This window comes from Mobula hypostoma, chromosome 9 (genome assembly GCF_963921235.1).
Source record: "Mobula hypostoma chromosome 9, sMobHyp1.1, whole genome shotgun sequence".
In the NCBI taxonomy this organism is placed as follows: Eukaryota; Metazoa; Chordata; class Chondrichthyes; order Myliobatiformes; family Myliobatidae; genus Mobula; species Mobula hypostoma.
The window spans coordinates 114,535,002-114,551,996 of record NC_086105.1 but is presented as its reverse complement, the minus strand read 5'-3'; the positions used below and the strand labels follow the sequence as shown (position 1 = coordinate 114,551,996).

General features: G+C 39.0%; 1 protein-coding gene across 2 annotated transcripts in view; it reads left to right on the top strand.

Moving 5' to 3' along the window:
* sdk1a (sidekick cell adhesion molecule 1a) overlaps positions 1-16,995 on the top strand; it is a 779,580-nt gene that overhangs the window by 672,365 nt on the left and 90,220 nt on the right. For both annotated transcript variants that reach the window (XM_063058961.1, XM_063058960.1), the window contains exons 30-31: positions 12,047-12,248; positions 14,705-14,808. In XM_063058961.1, coding sequence (XP_062915031.1) covers positions 12,047-12,248; positions 14,705-14,808 — 306 coding nt within the window. The remainder of the gene's footprint in view (positions 1-12,046; positions 12,249-14,704; positions 14,809-16,995) is intronic.

Genomic DNA, 16,995 nt, shown 5'->3' with positions numbered 1-16,995 from the left:
AAATAACTATCTTCATTGTTAAGACTCCACCCATTCCTCCTCTTCCACCCACCACGTAACTGCGACAAAATAGACCCTCTACAATATCAGATCTCCTTCTCAGATCCATTCTTCCCACCCTCTTCCACTAAATATGCCAGATCCTCCCCTTCCCTCACCCCACCCCAAACCATAACACAATAACAACATATCTGCCAATATGCATTAATGCCAGGATGTGGTTAGACTGTACCCTCTGACGCCTTCCATTGCCAATCACAGTCTGCAATCCCTAGCCTTTTCTGGCTCTGCCCTATTTTAGTTAGAGTGCTCTAGAATTTCTAAGGAAGTAAGATTGCACAAGTGATGTTCTGTAAATTATTGCCTTGCAGTTTCACATTTTTCTCAGCGTTTTTTTTTAGCTGTACATGAATAGCTTGTCTAAGAAAGGTTAGTTCCAAATTATACAGTAGCTCTTTAGCACAATAGTTGAAACATTGGGAGGAGGGTGGGGGAAGCAGTTGACAATAACAGGTATTCACAGTAACGTCAACTTCAAGTTTTCCATCAAGGCAAACAGCATTCAACTTTTTCCCTGTCATTGGATTAAAATCCCAAAATTCCCTGCCCAGTAGAGCTATAATAGAAACTACAGCCAGTTCCAGAATCCAGCCTACCATGAACTTCACAAAGACTGTTGAAATTGAGCAATATTTGTCAGCAATGCCAGTGATGCCGACATTTTAGAATTCTAAAAGAAATCTTGCTAATCACAGTATAAATCTATGCAATATGTAAAATGGATCATTTGAAAAACTATATATACCTAACATAACATAGAAAATTATTTTAAAATATTAGCTATTTAAGACAATGACATTTCAATAAAAGCCAGCAGGAGCCTAAATGGATTAGCAGAACAATACCTCAAAAATTGTTCCCTAATGATCCTGTGATATTGCTGATTAATCAGATCCTTTCTTCCCCCTGCACACTTGGCCCCTACTCATTTGGTGTTCACATTCACGTAGTGAAAGAAACTACCGACATTATTTAAGATCTTGGCAATGAAATAATCTCATGAAATCCCAATCTGAGAGATTGGAAGCCTATGAAGACTTGGCTCACTCAGGTTTGCCTATTTAGTTGAAAAGGCAGCAACTTGTGGCAGTTTGAAGCCCCATTCGGCGTTTGGGATTGATTGACCAGGGCTTGACAAGGTGCACCCTCAGACCCTGTAGGAGGTACGTGCAGAAATTGCAGGAGCCCTAGCTGTAATACTTAAATCATCCTTAGCAACAGGTGAGGTACCAGAAAATTGGTGGATAGCTAATGCTGTTCCGCTGTTCAAGAAAGGCTCTAAAAATAAACCAGGAGATTATAGGCCAGTGATCCTGACGTCAATAGTGGTAAAGTTACTGGAAAATATTCTGAGAGACAGAATATATAAGTAATTGGATAGACTTGGACTGATTAAGGATAGTCTGCATGGCTTTGTGCGTGGAAAATCATGTCTAACCAATTTTATAGAGTTTTTTTGAAAATGTTACCAGGAAGGTTGATCAAAGGAGAGGCAGTAGATGTCATTTACTTGGATTTTCAGAAGGCATTTGATAAGGTTGCCTAACAAGATAAAATCGTATGGTGTTACAGAAAAGATATTGACGTGGATAGAGGAATGGCTGACAAGCAGGAGGCAGCGAGTGGGAATAAACGGGGTGTTTTCTGGTTGGCTGCCAGTGACTAGTGGTGTTCCTCAGCAGTCAGTATTGGGACTGCTACCTTTTACGTTGTTTGTCAGTGATTTGGATAATGGAATTGATGGCTTTGTGGCAAAGTTTGCAGATGATACAAAGATAGGTGGAGATGTAGGTAGTGCTGAGGAAGCAATGCAATTGCAGCAGGACTTAGACAAATTGGAAGAATGGGCAATGAAGTGGCAGGTGGAATACAGTGTTGGGAAATGTATGATAAAGCATATTGGTAAAAGGAAAAATAGTGTGGGCTATTATCTAAATAGGGAGAAGGTTAATTTACAGGTTGAGTCTGTGTTAAAGAAGGCAAGTGCAATGTTGGCATTTATTTCAAGGGGAGTAGAATATAAAAGCAAGGAGATAATACTGAGGTTTTATAAGACACTAGTCAAGCCGCACTTGGAGTATTGTCAACAATTCTGGACCCCGTATCTCAGACAGGGTGTGTTGTCATTGGAGAGAGTTTAGAGGAGGTTCATGAGGATGATTCCAGGAATGAAGGGGTTAACATATGAGGAGCGCTTGGCAGCTTTGGGCCTGTACTCACTGGAGTTTAGAAAAATGCATGGGGATCTCACACTGAAACCAAAGGAATGTTGAAAGGATGAGATAAGGTAGATGTGGAGTGGATATTTCCTGTGGTGGGTGTATCCAGAACTGGAGGGTACAACCTCAAAATTTAGAGGCGACCTTTTAGAACAGAGGTAAGAGGATTTTTTTTTAAGTCAGAGAGTAGTGAATCAGTGGAATGCTCTGCCACAGACTGTGGTGGAGGCCTAGTCCGTGCTATACTTAAGGTAGAAGTTGATAGTTTCCTGATTGGCCAGGGCATCAAAGAATATGGTGAGAAAGCAGGTGAATGAGGTTGAGTAGGATCCAGTATCAACCATGATGGAATGACAGAGCAGACTCGATGGGTTGAATGGCCTAATTTTGCTCTTGTGTCTTATGATCTGAAATTAATGAAGGCAAGCAGTGGATGTTGTCTGCAGGAAGGCATTTGACCAAGTCCCACGTGGGAGGCTGGTCAGGAAGTTTCAGTTGCTCAGAACTCAGGATGAGGTAGTAAGTTGAATCTGTGGGAGAAGCCAGAGAGTGGTAGTAGAGGGTTGTCTCTCTGATTGGCAGTCTGTGATTAGTGATGTGCTGCAGGGATTAGTGCTGCTTTGTTGTTATTTATCATCTATACCAATGATCTGGATCATAATGTGGTTATCTGCATCAGCAAATTTGTGGGATTTGTGATACCAAAATTAGGGGTGTAGCGGACAGCAAGGAATGCTATCATGGCTTGCTGTGGGATCTGGACTAGCTGGAGAAATGGACTGAAAATGGCAGGTGGAACTTAATGCAGGCAAGTGCAAGGTGTTGCACTTCAGTAGGGTAGGTCTTACTGAACAACAGGACACTGATAGTCATAAAGAAACCTTTTGGCACATTGGCCTTCATAAATCAATGTATTGAATACAGGAGATGGGATTTTGTGTTGAAGTTGTATAAGACATTGGTGAGGCCTAACTTGGAGTATTGTGTACAGTCTTGGTCACCTACCTACAGGAAAGAGTACAGAGAAAATTTATCGGGTGTTGCCAGGTCTGGAGGGCTTGAGTTATAAAAAAAAGATTGAATAGGTTATTTCTTAGAATATAGAAGATTGAGAGGAAATTTGATAAAAGTATAAAAATTATGAGGTGTATAGTTATGGTAAATACAAGCAGGCTTTTTGTGCTGAGGTTGGTTGGGACTACAACCAGAGGCCATGGGTTAAGGGTGAAAGGTGAAAAGCTTAAGGAAAACATGAGAGGAAACTTCTTCGCTCAGATGGTCGTGAGAGTGTAGAATGAGCTCCCAGTGCAAGTAGTGCATGCAAGCTCAATTTCAACATTTAAGAGAAGTTAAATAGGCACATGAATGGTCAGGGTATGGAGGGCTAAAATCCTGGTGCAGGTCGATGGGAGGGGGCAATTTTAGTGGTTTGGCACAATCTAGATGTGCCAAAGGGCCTGTTTCTGTGCTGTACATTTCTATGACTCTAAAATAGTACACAAAACTAATGCATTCAGTCTTTCCCAGAAGAAATTGGTGACATAGTATATGGGGACATATATGTACTTTAATAAAAATCAAAGTATATATTGAAATTTGAACTTTTAGAATTTTACCATATAATAGCAGGACAATAGATCTTTTGTACGGGTGGAGTAAAACGATTTTTCAGAATGTTTGAAAACGCTATAGTGTATGTTTCAACATTCGGCTCCTCTCTCTTTAAATTAATTTTTCATACCTTATAAAGAAAATAAAAAATGCATGATTTTCAAAATCAAAGGCAAGCTACATAAGCATTTTTTAAATCTAAAATTGTTACAACGTCCCAGAAAATCAACCATATAAAATATCAAATTAACATTTTCTGGAGACAATGTATATCCCAACAATTTGCCTCCAGCATCAGAAGATAAATTGGGAATCATTTTTGAAACCCACAGAAGTAACCTGTCTTCTCCTTTAGAATGACATCTCTAACTCCAGAGCATAAATCAGACCAAACTTTCAGTGAAAATCTGCAGAGGTTGCAAATTATGGATGACACATTAACCAGGGGTTCTGCTTGTCAATGTTCTTTCTTTAATCATTGCTTTTAAAAACAGATTTCATCAGTGTTTATGACACTTGATGCTTGCACACTTTCTTCAGTTTCAACAGGATTCCACAATGTTAAAGTAATTCACGGTTAAATCCTTTGTAAAATTTCCTTGACATTTTTTTTCTAGCATGCATGTGCAGTACAGCTCCTCCCCAGTCAGATCAGAATGAAAATGTGGTGTAATATCACTGGCATATGTTGTGAAATTTGTTGTTTTGCAGCAGTAGTATAATGCAATGCATTAAAAAAAATCTATAAATTACAATAAGACGTGTCGTCTGTATATGTAAAACTTAACTAAGTAGTGCAAAAATCGAGCCAAGGAAAATAGTGTTCATGAGTCAGTTCATTGTCTGTTCAGAAATCTGATAGCGGAGGGGAAGAAGCTGTTCCCAAAATGTTAAGTGTATGTCGTCACTGAATTTAACTTCTTTGAAAAAGGGTGCCATTATTCTTGGAACCAAATGCCAAACAAGGCAAACATTTTCAGAGAGGAATGAAAGTATATTCAAGACAATTGGCATTTGTCCTTCAGTTCACTGTTTGAAGTTGAGGTTTAGCAGCAGGTGCTATTTGACACAACTTTCTCATTGACTTTAACATTTTGTATTCATTCCAAGACAGCAAGCACTGTGATGGAAATTTTTCTAAAAGAGATGAAGGATACAATCTTCTTAATTGAGAAGCTAGTTAAAAACCAAAATTAATTTGCAGCACAAGATTTAGAATAAATAAAGAGAAGGGACACTGGGATAAATTAAAATATGTTGGAGTACTTTTGTCAGCTTCCTTGTAGGAAGATATTGATAATTATTTCTGCAGCAGTTCATGTTGCCGTTTTCATCTTTACTGCCAGTGAAGATTAGCACTAATTCAATGACAAATGATGCTGACAGATAAACATCAATGGAAAAAGCTGCACTGTGTATTTATTTTTATTAAATCCTCTTTTAGCAGATTGAGAAATGTATGTGTGCTGAACTATCAAAAATTTGTCATGGTCCCATGGTTAAGGTACACATATCCAATCAATACCTTGACATTGCTCGTGCATAACACTGTAAGCAAAATCAATCACTTTGAGCATAACTTCTGAAAATATTTATTACTTGATATTTATTTCTGGAAATCAATGAAAACACATGACACAGGGGGCCAAGTGCTGAGCCAACACTTCCAGACACTGATAAGCTTTAACAAGTATGGCACACTTTGGGTAGCAGAAATTGGCAGTGTATTACATTATAATTCCCTTTGATCTTCAATTAGTATTATTATATCAAGTAAAACCATTGGGCCAAATTATTAAAATTTAAATGAGTTGCAAGGCCATTTACCGTTATAGTCCAATTACTTCACATTTGACTTTGTAAAAGGATTACTAAGATTTTTGGAGCCTGAGTTCAAATATTTCAATTAATTTTTGCTTAATTAATCTTGGAACATTATAATTTCAACCATTCATTTCATTTGGAGTGAAGGCGGTTTTATGGGTGAAGTTGAAAGACCTTGGCCTGTTAGTAGGGTTTTACTTTAACACACCCCATCCTGTGGGAGCAGTGATCAGAAAGACGAATAGAAAAAAGAACAATTCTGCAGAGTATTGTATATGTTAAAGGTTCCTCGTTAACACTGTGTACTGTTCTGGTCACACCTCCTTTTGAACGTACTGCCGAACTCTGATTATGCAGACAGGAAGTAAAACTTTTGATCCCAGATGTGGGCTGGGAAAGATTCATAAACCTGTTTCTTGGAACCTGCAAAAGGACTGGAGGAGATGTAGGTTCTTCAATCCTGACAGGAAAGAGTTGGAGCCTGATTTGTGCAAAAGTGTGTCTGATACCTGCCTGTGTCAGTAAGAACAAGACAAGTGCTGGTGACCTGGAAACTGATTCCTGGTCAGTAATATATAGCCACCCACAACAGAATTAAGTTGAGAGGCTGAATACAGTGTGCTTCCTGTGATTCTGAGGTACCCATCATCAAACATTGATGATTTCCACTGATTTCTACCGATGAATTGTGGAGAGCATTCTAACTGGCTGCATCACCATATGGAATGACAGCTCTCAGAGTATACTTAGTCAGGTCTATCATAGCCTCCATCGTATCCAGAATATCTTTAAGGAGTGATGCCTCAAAAAGCAAGCACCCATAATAAGGACCCCATCACCCTGGACATGCCCTCTTGTCCTTGCTACCATCAGGAAGGAGGTACAGGAGCCTGAAGGCACACACTCAATGATTCAGGAACAGCTTCTTCCTGTCTGCCATCTGATTTCTGAATGGACATTGAACCCATGATCACTACCTCACTACTTTTTTATTTCTATTTTTGCACTAATTTAACTATTTTATATGTATCTACTTACTGTAATTCACACTTTTTTCCCCGTTAGTGTGTATTGCATTGTATGGCTGCCGCAAAGACAACAAATTTCACAATATATGCCAGAGATATTAAACCTGATTCTGAACTTTGCAAGGCAAATTGGGGACTGTTTGTTGTAGGTTCTCTTTGGTACGTGGTGTGTTCTGTACATGCGAGGACATTCATTTGTGGTTACTGGAGACAAAACACGTTTGGAAGTTGGGATAAGTTTTCCATGATGGGACTACCTGTACTTTCTACAAGATGGAACGTCACTGTTAGGATGTGCTGGCATTGCAGAGGGTCCAGAAGAGATTTACGAAAATGATCCTGGGAATGAAATGGTTAACATATGAGGAACATTTGATGACTCTGGGCATCTACACTCTGAAGCCTAGAAAAATGACAGGGGTTCTCATTGAACCCTACCAAATATTGAAAGGCTTAAAGCGGATGTGGAGAGGATGCTTCCAGTAGTGGGAGAGTCTGGAACCAGAAGGCATCGCCTCAGAATAAAGCATCCCTTTAGAAAAGAGATGAGGAGGAACTTCTTCAACCAGAGGGTGATGAATCTGTGGAATTTAGTGCTACAGTTTCTTCAGAGGCCAAGTCACTGGGTATATCAAAACGGAGGTTGATAGGTTTTTCATTAGTAAGCCATCGAAGGTTATTGGGATAAGGCAGAAGAATGGGGCTGAGAGGGAAAATAAATCAGCCAGGATCAAACAGCAGAGCAGACTTGATAGGCTGAAGGACCTGGTCCCACTCCTGTTCCTGAGTCCTATGGTCTTACAATTTTAGCAACACACATCAAAGTTGTTGGTGAACGCAGCAGGCCAGGCAGCATCTCTAGGAAGAGGTACAGTTGACGATTGTTCATTTGCAATATAGCCCTTTTTAAATTCAGAGGTTAGTTTTTCTTTTTCAGCTATAGAAAGCATTTGTTGCAGTTTGAAATTCCCACATGAAGTTATGAAATTGTGTGAAGCAATGAGTAGCTGCCTTCTGCAGCGATGGACAATGCATCCTTATTGTGGCACAGAACACTAGAATTGGCCACTTCATCAAAGGGCAATTAACAGCACCAAGACAGGTGCTAAGGCAATTGCTTTCATCCTGGTAAAAGGGAAGTCATTTAAAGGAGGCTCTAAGGCTGATAACTGTTTGTTTATTTTTCTTTATTGAGATACAGTGCGGAATAGGCCCTTCCGGCCCTTCGAGTATCGGTGCTCAGCAGTCCTCCAATGTAGTCCTCGCCTAAACTCGGGACGATGACCAATCAGTGTGTCTTTGGACTGTGGGAGGAAACCAGAGCACCAGGAGAAATCCCACGAAATCACGGGGAGAATGTACAAACTCCTTACAGGCAGTGGCAGGAATTGAACCCGTGTCCTCTGAACTGTTAGACATTGTGCTAACCACTACACCACCTTTGATGTGGAGGGGTGGTGGTGGAGGGAGTATTATTCCCTGCAATCCTACAAGGTGTAAAGCTTAACTAACTGCATATAAACTCAATACAAATGTATTTACATTGGCCTTTGTTTCTGTTCCCACATACATGTAAATCAGCTTCTCATGCATTGACAGCACATTGCTAAGTCAATGTCATTATTTAATAAATAAAACCTCAGCTCCCTTCAGAGAGAGGGAGAACCTATTTATGCCAGAGCCCCTTACTTTAGGACGGGGGTTCCCAACCAGGGGCCCATGGACCTCTTGATTAATAATGGGAGTCCATGGCATGAAAACAGATTGAAAACCCCTGCTTTAGAACAGGGAATTTATAGGAATCAAAGCCTTTTCGCACTGGGGAAAAATCTCGTAAAGTATCTCTGATGAAATCCTAAGTATCAATAGCCTATGAGTCACCACAATTGTTTTAGTTCCAACCATGTATCATTCTCCATCTCTTCTCCTCAGAGAGTGGTCAGACACTCGGGTGTCAGCAATGCCTGTGTCTCCGCACCGGCAGATACATTGATCAATCACTTTGTCATCGTCTGGTTAAGCACAAGGTGCTGCCTTCGTATCCCTTGCCTGACTTTAAGCATAATACTTTCCTGGCTGAGAAGAAAAGGGAAAATATTTAAAACAATCTCAGCCACAGTAGAGGAAAAATGTATTCTGCTCAAAGTACAAACTTCATGGATGAATACACAACAGAACACTTCATAATAAGGGAAGAAACACATATTAATGTTCAATAAAAGTGAATGCAAAATGTTTAGAAAGGAAAGATTTTAAATTATCAAAGAACATTAAGGAAAATAGTAAAATATTTTATAATCATTAATCAAAACACTCCCAGAAATATATAACACTTGTCATTGGATGCGAAGAGATGCATCATTTTACATTGGCTGCTAAGATCAGTAATGAGATAAATACACTAAATAAAAAAAGAGAGCTGTATTAAACAAAATAAACTCAAAGATGATGGAACCCCTGGTCTCACACACAAAATGCTGAGTTCCTTCAGCGTTTTGTGTGTGTTGCTTGGATTTCCAGCATCTGCAGATGTTATCTTGCTGGTGATTAGAACCCCTGGTTTGCCTGGGTTGATTTCACTCACTGTTTGAAAGAATCTAGAGGCATCACTACACAGATTTAATAATTCAGTATAAAAGTCTGTCAGCCAGATGACTGGTGGCCAGCAAATTATTGTTTGCAGTTAAGAATGGAATAGAACACATCCAGATAGTTATAAACCGGCCAGCTTACCAGTATTGATAAGAAAAATAATGGAATCCCACCTAAAGGAGGGAATTAAAAAATCTAGTAATAAATGGCATCAATGAACCATCAACACGGATTTCAAAAGCGAAAATTGGCTTGACTAACCCATTGAATCAAAAAAAGTAGAACGTGTTAATTTAATGAATTTAACTTATCCAGATTTTGAAAGGATTATAAGAGAGTCAGGGAACAAATGGCAGACATGAGAAAATCTGCGGATGCTGGAAATTCAAGCAACACACAAAAAATGCTGGTGAACGCGGCAGGCCAGGCAGCATCTATAGGAAGAAGTACAGTCGATGTTTCGGGTCGAGACCCTTTGTCAGAGCTAATGGAATAAAGAGATAGTAAGAGATTTGAAAGTGGGAGGGGGAGGGGGAGACCCGAAATGGTAGGAGAAGACAGGAGCGGGAGGGATGAAGCTAAGAGCTGGGAAGTTGATTGGCAAAAGGGATACAAGGCTAGAGAAGGGGAAATATCATAGGACGAAAGGCCTTGGAAGAAAGAAAGGGGGAGGGGAGCTCCAGAAGAAGATGGAGAACAGGCAAGGAGTTATTGTGAGAGGGAAAGAGAGAGAGAGAAAAAACATAAATTAGGGTTGGGGTAAGAAGGGGAGGAGGGGCATTAACGGAAGTTAGAGAAGTTCATGCCATCAGGTTGGCCAGATGGAATATAAGGTGTTGTTCCTCCAACCTGAGCGTGGCTTCATCTCGACAGTACAAGAGGCCATGGATTGACATATCGGAATGGGAATGGGATGTAGAATTAAAATGTGTGGTCACTGGTAGATCCTGCTTCCTCTGGCAGACAGAGCGTAGGTGTTCAGCGAAGCGGTCTCCCAATCTGCATCGGGTCTCACCAATATATAGAAGGCCGCACTGGGAGCACTGGACGCAGTATATCACCCCAGCAGACTCACAGGTGAAGTGTCGCCTCACCTGGAAGGACTGTCTGGGACCCTGAATGGTGGTGAGGGAGGAAGTGTAAGGGTAGGTGTAGCACTTGGCAGAGTGCTTTATTAGCTGGCTTCAAGACAGAAACTAGAGTAGGTGTAAAAATAAGAAACCATAGGAGAAGAAGGTAGATGATACTGTTCCACAAGGATTAGGGCTGAGGCGATTGTTGGTCACAGTTTACTTTAACAATTTAGACTTCTCGGTCAAAAATGCTGCTTCTGAATAGTTAATACTGAGGAGATCTGCAACAAGTTAGAGGGGAGCATCGATACACTTGTGAATGGTGAAAAATTATGGCAAATAACATTCAACATGGTTAGTGCGAGTTTGTACATTTTGGCGGGAGAATAGGGAAGTCAGTTATTATTTGAGAAGTGTAATTTGTCTCATGACCAAGCCTCTGGAAGGAGTTAATTCAATGATGGTGATGACAATAACTAGTGGACAGAAAAAGCACTAGTCCTTTACATTTTGGCATGAGCAGTAAAGATATTACACATATTATTGGTTGCCACTTCAGTAATGAAAATGATCCTAGTTAGGTATTTCGTGAGTTCATTGATTCAGTCCCCCTTTGAGCATCATAGGTAATTGAGGTCTAAAAGAATATTTAATAGAAGAAGCTCTTGGTCATGAGGAGTTTCAGCCTGTTTCCGGAAAGAAATCTCCTTCTGAAGAAGCCAGTGGTAATTTGTATTAATCTGCTTATGCTTCTGTGGCATTCATTGAGACATCACTTAGTTTTAATGATAATAAACATCTGATCATCAGAAACTGTTGGAGAAGGATATTGTCCTTATTCCCCAATATCTATCCATTACACAGTATAGCTCCTGAAAGATATAGGCAGCTATGACTCTCTTGAAAGAATAACACATCCAACCTCCAGGATATATTGCGTTAACTGGGAGAAAGTTACACTCACTGTCAACTATCATTAGAGCATTGAGGTTGTAGATGACCTTATGATTCAGGAAGGACTTCAGGTTCTGAAGGGAAGCCGTAGAGTTACTTCAGTACACTTTATCACAGCTTGTACCTTGGGGATGCTGGCAGATCCATATTGCCTCTTTTTTGCTTGAAGTCAGATATCCTAGAGCACAGAGCACTGACTTCGTTGAAAATGTAGGCCACGATGTTCGATCGACAGTTTACAGCACTCTGTAATAATTCTGAGGTTAGAAACTTGAGCATAAGTGGCTAGACCTCAATTGATAGGAGTAGTTCGGGCAAAAGTATGAACTTATAATCTGGATCCCACAAGATCACAGATATTTGTAGTGGCTGTCTTGGTAAACCTTAGGCTTAGAAAGGTTGCTCTTCAAAGATGATGAGATTGGCCAAGATCTCTATAGCTCCTGGGAAATGAAGTTGATGATAGATGGTAATTCCTGTGCTTCCAAGTATTAAACTGATGATTCTTCTCCTGAGATATTTTGTTCCCTTGATTGCAAGCAGCGTTGCACTTTAAATGCAACAGTGGTAATAGAAAACATTATTCAAGTGTGTCCAGTTAATTTTTTTTTCATGCTCAAAGACACTAAGGTGTGGTTTAGGAGAAATATTGGAAAATAACTGTTTTGAAACTTTTCTTGTACAGATCGCCCACAGCCAGTTACCAATCTGACAATACCGCAGTCTGAGATTCACAGTCGCAGCCTATTGTTGCAATGGAATCCTAGAAATGATGGTTCATCGCCAGTGCGCTACTTTACAGTACAAACTAAAGAATACCCTAGCTTGGAATGGCAAACACACACCTCTTCGATCAACCATGATGCTACGTCATACACGATAGAACGGTAAGATATGCAATGTGTTCCTGTGTGCATAAAATTCTAAAATGTACTTACGAAATATTTTTAAAGTTCCTGACACTAAGAAAAACTTGCACTAATTGCCTGTCATCAGGTAGTTATACCAGACAAAGGAAAATTCTGAAATAAGAATGAAATTGCAACAAGCCCAATCAACTCCTAAAAGAGAAAAGAGTTGGCAAAGATATTGATGGGACTGATCAAGGGTTGGTGTATGCTTTTGACCTTGATATAAACTTCAGGCCAACACTTAGCAAACTTTGAGATATCATTTCACTTGATTTCTACAGTCTGGGACCAACCATGGGGAATCTACGAAATCCCAAAATACAGAAGTTCCTACATAGGTTAAGGAATGAAGCACTGACTTCCAAGCATCAACTCACGCTGATCTGAGTGTACTATTTATTATAAATTACTATGATTGCACATTGCACATTTAGGCGGAGACGTAACGTAAAGATATTTATTCCTCTTGTATGTGAAGCATGTAAGAAATATAGTAAATTCAATTCAATTCAATTCAATAGCCAGCATACCAGGAACTCTATAACTGGCATTATAATGATATTGATGTCATTTTAGTAAAATAATCATGAAAATGGGCATGCCAATGTGATGAAGGGAAAAGGTGAAATATCATGATTCTGTTTTAAAATTTAATACTTGATTATCAGTGAACTTTTTATCATGAAACGAAGGAATGTGAAGTTGTGTTTGTATAATTAGTCTGTTGTGACCAAAGAAATGGTTGGTCAATAATTTATTACTTGTTATGTTGTTGAAAGTCTCATTTTTATTTTATTCAATAAATCTTAATATTTTCACTGTTTGGATAAATGCCTAGAAGTTGAACTCCACATCAATTCATTGATTTTGATTGAACATGCTAAAACTGTGAAGGAGCAGGGTATCATTGACAGCAGCTTCCATATCTTTGTGTTTGGTTGCAATTGTATGACTGTTTGAAGGTTCTGTCACTTTTAAACAGTAATGAAGGCACACTCCGATGGTTTTGCTGTCGATACAACTCAGAACTCCAGGCCATTGTTTAACCAGCTCTGAGTTAGGTTTGCAATATAACAATATCCTGATCATTCCTGCTGAAAGTCTTTGATCCCTGCTCTGCCCTGCATTTCATTCTCCCAGTCATGCTTCCAATTTTATTTGGAAATTGCGGTTCAATTTGGCAGCAGTCTTGGCTCTGAAACAGAAAGCGTATGCAAGTTCACCCTACACTTTAGGAATCTAGAGAACAAGAAAGCCGAGGTTAATGTTCTAGAGCAGTTACAGGGAAGTTTTATTATTACCATTTTTCAAATAATATGATTCAAGGCCATATCCATTTTCATTCTGAAGTGCATGCGTAAAATTTCCAGGTCACCATTTCAAGAAAAAGGCATGCCATTTGCTTCCAATATTAATCCTTCAGTCAACATCTGTAATACAGGTTAACACATGGATGGTGGTGGGATCCAATGTGAACAAATTGATCCCACGATTTCCTCGATTGCAGCAATGGCTATTGGTTTTCAAGTACTTTGGAACACTCTAAGGGTATGAAAGGTGCTGAATAAATGTAATTTCTTTTCCTGCTTACAAAATTGTTATTTTGCACTGAATGTACAGTATAATATACTGCTAAAGTTCTATTGTCAATAGAAAATCATGGACACACTCAAATGTTTCTAGTAAACCAACTCATAAGACAACTGCATTTTATTTTCTCGTTGAGGTTCTATTACTACTGTTTAATTTATTCATATAAAATCTTTACGAGCTCCTCTTATTAAAAAATACTTCAAATTTTCTGGTAAAAATTGTAAGTATATTAAATATTTTTTCTTCTTCTAGGTTTTATTAATTTTTCCAGCATCTAGGTATGGAACACAAGGCCAGACTTTTTTGTAGCCCATCTCCTTTAAGAAGGTGGTGCTGAACCTGATCTTTATTTTGAAAATTTCTATTTACCTCCATCTGCAACCTTTTGGGGAAAGAACTTAAACTTTCCACCATACTTTCTGTAAAAATTCCCTCCTAATTTTACTTCAGAGCAAGTTTAAGTTTAAGTATTGTATTTTGAGACTTTTAATTTTGTGGGATGTTATATTTCTTATGGAACAAGATTTCCAGAGATTTCGTACTAGAAACTGGCCAGCAATTGCAGTAGATTAGACATCTGTGCACTGTTTCTAGTAAACTATGTTTCCTACATTGAGGCAAGATCTTAATAGTTCTTTAGAGTTATTGAGAGAAGATTATTCTTAAATCACTATTGAGCTATAAGAAACAACATTGAAATGCTTTCAATTATTCCTTTGTACTTAAGTTTGTAGATTTTGAGTCATAAATTCATCACTGAGATGATGCAGAACCTTATCATGTAAATGTTGCCAGAAAAATGTCATACACCACTAACTATTAATTCTCTTCTTCATCAGTTTGAAGCCGTATACTACTTATCAACTACGAATGATGGCAACTAATGATATTGGAGATAGTACTTTCAGTGAGGAAACGGAGCGAGTGATGACACTGCAAGATTGTAAGCACAAGTTACAGAGTTATTCTACTCTGTTCTTTTATTCAAAGATTTCAACTTATCACATTTTATTGTACACCTATCTGAAAATTTTATAGATTTAGTAATTACGTTTGCTGCATTTTGTTCCTATTTTTGATTTGTTTGTATGGGAATGGTGTATTAAGTATAAAGTATTCATGGTCCTCCCTCTGGTTATATTTACTCAGATTAGGAACTTGTACAGTTGGCAAGAAATAAATTGCATTAAGACATCAAAACAGTTTGCCAGCGAGAAGAATAGAAAAGATTTTTTTTTACCACAAAGCGTTCTTCAGCAGTTGGTGGTAGGAGCTCGGGTAAACAGTTGAGTAAGTAAAATAGTTGTAGTTACATCAGTTTTAATATTATTTGTACATACCATCATCATAACAACCTGTAATTTGGCTTTATGTTTAAAAAAAACACAAACCTCATGCAGGCAGGTTTGCTAGGGCTGTTGGGAGTGGTTTAAACTAATATGGCAGGGGGATGGGAACCAGTATTATAGAGTTGAGGATGAATCAGTAGTTTTACAAGTAGATGATGGATATAAGGAAGGACAACCCAATGATTGGGTACAAATGCAGACAGTGCAAAGAGTTAAATTGTACCACAGCGGCAAAGTTCAAAAGGGCGAAGAATGCTGGACTGAAGGTGCTGTATTTAAATGTACGCAGTATTCAGAATAAGGTGGACGAACTCGTGGTGTAATTGGAGAGTGGTCGGTATGATGTTATGGGCATCACTGAGTCATGATTGAAGGAAGGCTTTAGTTAGAAGCTTAACATCAAAGGATATACTTTATATGGAAAGGACAGGCAGGAAGGCATAGGCAGTGGTGTGGCTCTGTTGGCAAGAGATGGAATAACATCTTTAGAAAGAGGTGACATAGGGTCAGAGAATGTTGAATCTTTGTGAGTGGAGTTAAGAAACTGCAAGGGTGAAAAAAACCATTATGGGAATCATATATAGACCTCCAAATAGTATCCAAGATGTGGGGTTGAGATTGCAGAGGGAGCTGGAAAGGGCATGTAATAAAGGTAATGTCACAATTACAATGGGGGACTTCAAAATGCAAGGTGATTGGGAAAATCAGTTTGGAGACAGTGATCATAATATGATTGAATTCATACTGCAATTTGAGAGGGAGAAGCATAAGTCACATGTGTTAGTACCACAATGGGGAAAAAAGGGAATTTCAGAAGCATAAAAGAGGAGCTTTCCCAGGTGGATTGGCAGAGTATACTGGCAGAGTAGAGGTGGCTGAAGTTTCTGGGAATAGTTCACAAGGCACAGGATAGGTATGTCCCACAGAAGAAATAGTTCTCAAATGGCAGGGCTAAGCAACTGTGGATGACAAAGGAAGCTGACTACATAATAGCCAAGGAAAGGGCATATAATGTAGCAAAAGTGACTGAGAAGTTGGATATTTGGGAAGTTTTTAAAATCCAACAAAAAGCATCTAAAAAAGCCATAAGAAGGAAAAGATGAAATATGAGGGCAAACTGCCAATAATATAAAGCAGGTTACTGAAAGTTATTTTTCAGTTATATGAAGACTAAAAGGGAGGTGAGAGTTGATATTGGACCACTGGAAAATGATGCTGGTGAGGTAGTAATGGGGATGAACTTAATATGTCTTCACTGTAGAAGAGACTAGCAATGTGCCCAGAGGTCCATGAGTGTCAGGGAGCAGGAGTGAGAGTCATTGCTATTACAAAGGATAACTTAAGGCAAACTTAAAAAGTCTTAAGGTGGATAAGTCACCTGCACCAGATGGACTGCATCCCAGAATCCAGAGAGAGGTTGCCGAAGAGGTAGCAGACGCATTGGGTATCATCTTTCAAGAATCACATGATTCTGGCATGGTTCCAGAGAGCTGGCATATTGCGAATATCATTCCACTCTTTAAGAAGGGAGGAAGGCAAAAGAACAGAAATTATAGGCCAGTTAGCCTAACCTCAGTGGTTGGGAAAGTGTTAGAGTCCATTATTAAGGATGAGGTTACAGGGTACTTGGAGACTAATGATAAAATAAGTCAAAGTGTACATGATTTGTGTAAAGGAAAATCTTGCCTGACAAATCTTTTAGAATTCTTCAAGGAAGTAGCAAGCAGGATGGACAAGGGAGAGACAGTGGATGTCATTTACTTGGAATTCAGAAGGCATTT